Raw genomic sequence first — 9,326 nt, 5'->3', positions numbered from 1 at the left:
TACTGGAGTCCTTGGTATTTTCTTTCATTGTATTCACTGCTCAAACAGAGCAGAGCGAGCAGAGTGAACACAGCTGAAGACTTGAGCAGAAACAGAGGACCAAGAAAACAATGCTTTCCCACATATGGAAGGTGGCACTGTACAGAGCCTCTGGAAAGGCAAGCCTGGAGTGAAGAAACAATGCTGAAGAACTGTGACAGAGCTCCAGCCGGGACTAGCAAGAGGGGCAGGTCAGGACTCAGAGCCAAGGCCAGGGTCATCGAGGGATATTTGAAGAGCCCCATTCTACCACGTTCTAGACAAAGCTAATAATCCATCATTGTCACGGGAATAAAAGCAACTTCTGCCCCAGTTGAAAACACAATGTGACACCGGTTCCTGCCACTTCAGCACCTTAGAGACCAGCACTACCGTCTCCTCAGCACAGAACGACTTTCCAAAACCACCAAGAAGGCCGCTGTGAGACAGAAAAGGCTGAGCTGGTGGCTCTAAGCTGTCCGGCGGCTCGGCCCATCACTGTACTGCATGGTCTGGGCCTGCTTGCCAAGCCCCTCTGGCACAGGCTAAGATCGTACCAAGAACACACTGGGAGCCAGACGTTTCCTGCAGGGTGTCAGATTTGACGGCTATGGAAAAACAACGCAAGAGGTTGGAGGGAAGATGCATGAGGAGACGAGGGCAAGAGAAGCTGCCACACAGAACTGCCACGACGGCACTTAGGGATCTACTCTAGGGCAGAGAAGACAGAGAGCACTATACTCACTGGGCTGATAAAAGTTAGTACCTGTCTAAACCAGGCACACCATCAGAGACTTGAAGACTAGAGAACTCATTTACAGGTTTTTCTGTTTTCTTCTTCTGATGTTGGCTTTTGGATGGGGGTTAAGATTTATAAACACCATAATGATTTATGTTATAAAATAGCCTTTAATTTTTCCCTCTCACAAGATATCACTGATTAAACTGGAGCGGCACTCAGTTCCCTAGGGCTGGTCCTTGTGAGGAAGGAAGGTAGCAGACCCGGCTGCTGTGCAGGCCCAAGTACCAGGCCCCAAGCTTAGTACACACTCAGGAACAAACACCCACGATGCGCTGCGGTTCAGGGGCTCTGGAGTTCTGGGCCAGCAGTGTAGTCTCTGTACGGGCTGAGTGCACCAGGCACTCCTGTCTGTGAGCTGTTTCCTCTCCCTGTCTTACTGCTGCCCCTCATCCTGCAGTTCTCAACTCTGAGAAGTACTAAGGAGCGCCCTGCCCTGCCACGGACCTCCGACTCCTATCACTGCAGGCTTGAATCCTGTTTTGCTTTACATTTGCTTCAGACTTCCTGGAGGCCTGACCCACATGAAGATGACCTGCTCCACCCAGGACGCTTAGAAGCCACTTCCATTTTCCTTCCCACATGACAGTTCCTTTTAACGTCTCTGTCACAGTGGACAGGTCTGAATTCAAGAGTGAGGACTGGACCCTCGTTCTCCAAGTCGTCTGTTTTGTTCATGTTTTCTTTAACATGCTCATCTGCATGTGCACAGCTCTGGAAAGATCCTCTTGTCTCAAGAATATCAACCACTTCCCAATCATGGATTCATTCCTTTCAGGAACTGATATTCAAACCACAGACTGGTCTCTGCCTTCCCAGATGTCTTCCCGTTGCTTGGCTTCCAACCGTTTTCTCTCTGTAAATAAAGGCCAATGTTAATCATATGATTATAGATTTCACACAGCCACTAAGTCTCCTTTAATCAAATTACAAGACAAAGATTATTCACGAGACAGGGGGATTCCCTGATCACCTTTCACCTGATCCCAGAGGTTAACATTTTTTTAGCTTTCCAAGTGCTTTAAAGAATTGATACTACTCTTGGTTTTGTTTTCTTTCTTTTTTTTTCCCCTTTCTCTCTCTACCTTTCCTCCTTTTCTTTTCTGTCATGCTTAGGATGAAACTCAGGGCTCCACACGTTAAACACAAACCAAACCAAAAGTGTTCTAGAGCAGCGGTTCTCAACCTTCCTACGTTGCGACCCTTTGATACAGTTCATCATGTTGTGGTGACCCCAACCATAAAATTATATGTGTGCTACTTCATAACTATAATTTCGCTACTGTTATAAATTGCAATGCAAATACCCGTGTTTTCCAATGGTCTTGGGTGACCCCTGTGAAAAGGATCAACCCATAGCTTGAAAACCACTGTTCTAGAGACTATTCCAGAAAGAAAAAATAATCACCAGATAAAATGGAGGAAAAGGAGTGATTAATTTTTAAGACAAAAAAATATAAATTGTATAATACATCTTAAATTATTTTTAATATAGAAACTTCATTTTTCATTTTCATTTGCCAGTACATATATACTAGCTGAGAGCAGCAGACCATGCTTGTAAGCCCAGCTACCTAAAAAACTAATGCAGGAGGACCACTTTAGCAAAGGAGCTCACAGTGTCTAGGTAACTGAGCTCTGAGGTACACCTAGGTGTACTGGTAGGTGTCTCCAATATAACATATACAACTTTGTGCTCCAAATAGTTTCTTTTATGCACAATACCAGTTCTAACTTTATAGCTGACAGCCATTCACCTTAATACCAGAAATACATATTATAAGCCTTAAATGATTCTTTTTAAGAGTTCTTATTCCAGACTGACAATGTCTACAAAAGAGTCTTCAAGTCATGAACCAGGTAGATTACAGAAATCAAGGTGAGTTTTAACACTTGCTATCTCAACCTATCTTCCAAATCATGAACATCACTTAAAAAAAAATCTCTAAACTACACTTGACTGTACTGTTAAGGGGAAGGAAGTTGGCTGGGAATGTGAGAGAGAAATTCCTTGCTATTTGGGCACCATCTTGTGGCATCATCTGAATATAGCAACAAAATTACACAAGGCAAAAAAATGAGGATCAACAAATTATAAACTGAAGGCTGATTAACACTACGCCCAAGAAAGAATTCAACTGCAAAGCAGGCAGGCTTGGGTTGGCTGAGGTTCTCCATGAGCAATGCCAAGGATAAACTTATCCAAACTTTGCCAGGACTTCCTAGGAAAGTAGCATGGTTCTGAGTTAGGGAAGACGTAAATGCAAAGCAGCCATGGATGAAAAAAACTGGTTGTGAATTCCAAGGAAAAACAAAGGAATCAGGAAAATTATTTACTAGAACTCAAATTGTTCATTAAGATAGGAAACAAATCAGAAAAATTATCCCTAAACAATAGAAAAATATGACCGCCCTATAATTCACAAGTCCAAAATCAAAAGTTCTGAAAATAGTTTTTATTGTAAAGTTTGTGTCAAAATTCATTTTTGTTAGCAAACCTAACCCGACATGAGGCTTCTACTGTTCACTTCATGTGACTTGTTACATACTTTGCCCAAGGAACATGAGTGCTAATGTGTTTGCTTTTGGTGTTATAAAACATATAATACAGACACTGTGCCATCTTTGTAAAGTCACAATTTTGAAATATGTCTAGTGTTCAATGCTTGCTAACAAAAGTCCCCTAACTTCTAAGTCTCACCTGAGCATGTATATGTGTGCATGTGTGCATGTGTGTGTCAATTCTGGTGGTAAAACATGGAAACAAAGAAGCACACAGAAACAGTGAAACTATAAAGCATATGAAACACAGAGAATACAGGTCAAAGGGGCCTTTCAAGTGCTCCCCTCTGGGACAGGGGACCTGCATGACTCGCTAAGGCTCAATTATCAGGAAGAAATGAGGCCAAAACCCAGTTCTTATTTTTAAGTAGCATACTTCCCATGATCCTGGCATCTGAAAATATCAAAAGAAAAGGAAAAGCATGTGAAAAAATTAACTGAAAGAAACACGTCCCTTTATCAAAAGAAGGCATTACATGACTGGCTGCATGAAAAAGGCTGTCATTAGCATGGCCTCCATTTAGCGTAAAGTGAAGGACACAAACAGCCCAGGCAGCAGTAGGAGAAGGGAGTAGGAGAGACTGGAACAGTAGAAGGGAATGGCTAGCCTGGAGCATTTCCATAAACTGTCCTGAAGACGCCCACTCCAGTGTGAAAGCACAGATAGAAATGCCCACTGAGCGAGCCGCTGAAGTCAGAGAAGAGAGGTGCTGAGGCCTGAGAAGGGAACGCCCCATCAGGCTTTATTTGACAAGAAAAGGGAAGGAAAGAGAAGGGCTGCAAATTAAAGACTTTCAAAATTTACTTGGGCACTTAAAAAATGATCACAAAACCCACTTGTCGCCACCTACAGAGTAATAATCAGCAAGCTTTGTGCAGAACAAGCCTGGGCAAATCTAATTGCCTTCCTTTATTCCCTGGCAGACTTGGGAGATCAAGAGAAGGGAGCAGTATAAGCAAACTCTTAATTGTGGCAAGGCTTCAGACAAAGTTTATCAAGTATTTATATAATCATCAGTGTTCCAGGAGAATGTAATCCAGAGCTCATCAGGCCCCAGCTAACTGGCAGATGATCTGCAGTATGTTAAGTGCAAGGAACCACGGGCTGTTTATTTTAGCAACACTTGAAGTGGTCAGTTAGTCCTAGTGTTGACATTTTTGTCTCTGAACCAAAAGAAAGAAAGAAAGAAAGAAAGAAAGAAAGAAAGAAAGAAAGAATATTACATCTCTGTAAAAATTTTTTCACATACTTATATGGTTAGAAATGAAGTGAATTTCAGATTAATAGGCAGGAAAAACATGAAAATACCCTGAAAATCTGACTATGGTCAGTAATACAGTGCTGCAGAACGATGGAATGTGCAAAAAGGTTTCCCAGAGTTAGCTACCATGGGTAAATCTGTTTTACTACAAAAGAGCAAGTATTGTTCAGAGATGACTCTAAGTTTGCTGTGATTTAATTAATCAAACTAAATAATTAAATTATTTACTTCCTCTGCTTTAGACCTATGAACCAAATGCTGGCCTTTTAGAACCAGCCAATTAATCATCTACTCCTAAGAATGAAGTGAAATTATGAAATAAAATTATAGTAGACTTTGAAGATGAGAGAGCAGCTTATTCTGAGAAGCAGTGACATACATTTCTAATTTTAGTCAGCAATCAAATATTTGGAATGGAGAACACAGGAAGATGTCCCAGATACTCCTGTGCTGAGCCCTTTACTTATGCGGTTTCATCATTCAGCATGAAGCAGTGGTTGAAACACCTGATTAACTACAATCCAAAGCACTCAGGGATGATCTATCTCCCACGTCCACTCTCAGCACAGCTCTGATCTGTTGCGTGCTCTCCTGGGCCAAAGGACGCTCTACTCATGCTCAAGAACAATGTACTGAAGGTTTTCACCTCTTGACGCACACACTGCGATTTGCTTTAAGTGGCCTGGCACTTCCTTCTCCTCAACTTTTTCAGCTTTAGTGATCTCCCTTAAAGGACTGAGGTATAAGCTGTTCCACTATAATGTCAGGAGAATCCAAGTAGGATAGAAAATTCTATCAGAGAAACTCAAATGATTAGGTGTGTTCAACTCTTTTAGGGGCAGGGCAATGAAAGTCCAGAGTAAAATACTAACATTTATGAAGAAAACCCAAAGTAATCAGTATCGTTCATGTACAGAGACAACAAGCACGTCTATCTTTTCTGTCCTTAACTCCCTGGCAGTCAGCAGAATTCTTCATGGAGGACAAAGAAGGGTTAGATTATTATATATAAATGAAAGGACCTATAACAGAATAGCATACAGTACAGACAATGAGCACATGTTAGGTCCGTGCTGACGCTGATCAACTGGCAATGGGTATGTCAGTACCCGCGCCAAGGGAGAATGCCATGACCGATCAGGTCCATCTGTTTCGTGTACTGGAAGAGCAGCAATACATAATATACTCTTGTCAATGCTCATGCCATATTACAACACAGAAAACAGAACCATATCTTAAGATTGTAAAAGCACCTTTTCAAGATTAAATTATGTTGTACTCAAAAACCCTCCCCGTGGTTAGGTAGAGCAAGCATTACTAGTTGGGAAGAGGACAGAAAGAGTGGTAAGACCTCAAAGCCACACAGCTAGTTAAGTGGCAACAGTTCTACTACAGCCCAGGGTTCTTTCTTGATTTAGTGATCTACCTTTGGTCTTTACAGAAAGAGCTGAGGGTAAAGAACGATGTTCAGATGTTCTGGGTTCCTACTAAGGAAAAAAGGAAGGAGAAACAGGTTTAAACTATCATCCAGATTTATAGCAAACCAAAGAAATTTTCTGTCAGTTAAAGCTGCTAGCCAATCTTTGGTATCTATAACTAAAAAGAAGCCTATTATAGTGCATTGTCTGGGGACGTCAAAAATTTATTTATAAAAGTAATATTTACCCCAAGGGGGAAATGGCAATTTTTCCCCCAAACCTTTCAAAAGGGTAGAAAAAAATGAGTTTTAATTAGAAAAGCCTATATTCAAATCCCCTTTCTCATTTCCTAGGTGGTAACCTCTGTTCCTTAATTTCATGGGGTCAGCTTAAGACATGGGGCCAGTGTCTTGCATCTGAGGTATGAAGCCAACACCATCAGAATTTCTACTTGGGAGTCTCCATCGACAACCCTTTTATCCACGTCTTACACTACAAAGCATCAGATAACAGCTCAGTGACCGAGACCTGCCTTGCACTGGCCCTGCATCTAACCCTAACATCACACACAGAGAAAGGGAGAGTGAGGAGTGGGAGAGCGGGAGGAGCCATTGCTTAAAGAATCTAAAAGTAATCCCTGGTTTGAGCTTTGCTTAGTGCATACAGTCACTACTGGACTCTAGGCTTTAAGAGGAACAAAACACATTAAGTAAGAACCTAGACTCCATACAGCTCCATGAGGTTGCTTAATTCAAAAGGATGCTAGTAAAAGAAACTGCCCATCTCCATTTTCTCAGACACAGAAGAGCTGTGCTGCAGAATGACAGAACGGCCTTCTGTGATCCACGCAGCCAACCCATTTGGTCTCTTAATTACAACCCAGAGCCTCTTAAGCTCCAGTTACCAGAGGAGCTGAGAAGCTGCGGCAGAATGGTTACAAGTTGAAGTTCAGGAGAGGCAACACCGTGAGAGCATCAGCTAAGATAAACAAACAAACTATGAAATATTTTTCATTTTAAAAAGCAACAGAGAAGTTAGCACGGTGGCCCAGCACCCCAGAATCTGATATAGGCCTGCCGTAAGTTCAAAGGCAACCTAGGCTACACAGTAAGTTCTAAACCATTCAGGACAACAAAGTGAACGGTTTCAAAAACAAACAAAAGTCACTCAGTCAACAGTCTCACTTTGAAACTGCACCACGGAAATGTGCTTTGGACAGTAAAGCGTTTAAACAAATACATCCAGAGAAGCAGCATGATGGTGGGCCTGCCGAGAACGAGAGAGCACACAGACGATCTTATCCCAGCAAAGCGACAGCCTCGGTATTTGTAGAGATACAGGGGATTTACGCTCACACGGAAGGCGTGGCGTCCAGCAAAGGGAGCCAGTTCCTCAGTAGATACCTCTCCCATTACCTTCCCTCATCCTTTTTTGTTTTCTTTTGTTTAGTGCTGGAACTGAACCCAAGGCCTTAGGGCATGCTAAGCAAAAGCTTGACAACTGAGCTGCATCCCCAGGCTCCTCCCCCCCCTCCCCCTCTGAGATAGGTAACTGTAGCTACATCCAAGAGCCGCTTTCTTAAGACATAACCAATGTAAGGGTTAGGAATACTACACATCCTTTGATCCAGCTCTGTTGTTTGCCATCTACAAAAGCAAAGGCAATCCTTTCTCTCTTCTATCCTCTATAAGCAACCTTTGGATAAACAATGCACTAGAAAACAGAATTGCCTCATTATCATCATTAAGGTAAATTAGCTGGGTTCCCTCCTGAAACTCTAACCCCTGCCATGATGCTCTCACTCACTGGTTATCTGGCCGGTGCAGCTTAGAGTCCGAAAGCCGCCTGCTATCACCAAAGCATAGTGGACAGAAGTATTAATGGCCTTGTTAGACTGGCAATAAACAAGCAGTTTGAAACTTCAGTTGGTTTAAAGGAAAAATGAAGTCACTTTTTGGTAAGTGGAATTTTCAGAATTGTTTTCACTGATTCTATTCATCTTGGGTAAAGGCAAAGAACTTGTCTAAAGCTTGACAGCTGTTAAAAAAATACTTCTGTGTCAAGCCTGAGTCCAAGTCTTTACCTAGAATTAAAAAACCAATAAAGAGAAGATATTTTCTAAGCTTAACACCAAACTATAAAAAAAGTCTTGCTTATGGATCTGTGGAAATATTTTCTGAGAACTCGTGGGTTTTAGAGAATCATCAGAAGTCAGGTGAATCTACTTGATTGTGTTAAGAAGACAAAATTCTTCTTATAGTTATTATCATCAATATCAGTTGCTGTCTCTGCCTTAACTTGCCTTCTACCAAAAAAGATCTCAGCTATCTGACTACACCACAACACTGTCAGCGTGGTCATGGAGCGATAAAGCACAGTAAACAAGGCCTGGGAGACTGAAGTCTTCAGAGGGAAAATTTTCTTTTCTTTTTTCTTTTTTTAGTTTGAAACAAACTGTAGAAAAGCCAGGAAAGAGTTGCGAAAGCAGAGCCTACCTCTCAGTAACAGTAAATTTACTAGACGCCTTGTGCACACAGGAGTGAAAACACCATCGATTCATCTGAGAGGCTTCTTGAAGATGGAAACAACAAGATGGAAGGCACATTATTCTTTTCTGACACGTGCCTCATAGTGAAGCCCTTGTGGACCAGACCAAAGACCACCAGTCAGCTCACCTCGGGCTTCCTGCAGTTTCCTGAGCTCTGCTTCCCGTTCAGTTTTGCTCTGTTTGCTTCGAACCCCAAGGGCACTGATGACTAGCCTTCTGGCTAAGGCTGCTGAAGTCTCAGGTCGTTCCTTTGCTGGCTGGAGAAACTCTGAGGGGAAAAAAAGGAGAAAGAGGCAGTGAGAAAGAGAAACCACTACAGCTCCAAGTGATTTAACTCAGTAATTAACATACAAAACAGACTAACAAGGGCAGTATCAGCAGTAATTAATACAGCCCTGATAGATGATGATCCAAGGAAATTAGTACGGCGAAGCACAAACAAGCCGGGCTGTATTATCTGCATTAACACAATTTCTTACAGCAAGTCTATCAAACAACTCCATCAGGTGAACTAGGCGGGGATGCCATCAGAACCTGGCTACTGTACTGCCTGTCTTTGGCCAGTTCGAGCGGCTGCTCAAAGGGCTCACTTCCAACATGCTCTTTTCCTTTCTGTCCTTAAAATCACATCAATACAAGTATTGACATAGAAACGCAATGTCTACAGAACTCTGGATCGTGAGAAACTGCTGGAACCAGTAGCAACGTCAGCATTAATA

The 9,326-nt window shown here is 42.2% G+C and overlaps 1 protein-coding gene across 2 annotated transcripts in view; it reads right to left on the bottom strand.

Annotated features, from left to right (window-relative positions):
- Nucleotides 1-3: 3 nt before the first annotated feature.
- The window catches only part of R3hcc1l (R3H domain and coiled-coil containing 1 like), a 74,295-nt gene continuing 64,972 nt past the window's right edge, over nt 4-9,326 (bottom strand). Inside the window, exons 5-6 of one of the 2 annotated variants that reach the window (XM_006527182.4) lie at nt 8,735-8,875; nt 4-1,673 (exon numbers count right to left, since the gene is read on the bottom strand). In XM_006527182.4, the coding sequence (XP_006527245.1) occupies nt 1,606-1,673; nt 8,735-8,875 (209 nt within the window). In that variant the 3' untranslated portion in view covers nt 4-1,605. The remainder of the gene's footprint in view (nt 1,674-8,734; nt 8,876-9,326) is intronic. The other variant, NM_177464.4, reaches the window with a different exon arrangement.

The sequence above is a fragment of the Mus musculus genome, chromosome 19 (assembly GCF_000001635.26).
Source record: "Mus musculus strain C57BL/6J chromosome 19, GRCm38.p6 C57BL/6J".
Taxonomy (NCBI): domain Eukaryota; kingdom Metazoa; phylum Chordata; class Mammalia; order Rodentia; family Muridae; genus Mus; species Mus musculus.
This window is presented reverse-complemented; position numbering and strand designations above follow the sequence as displayed.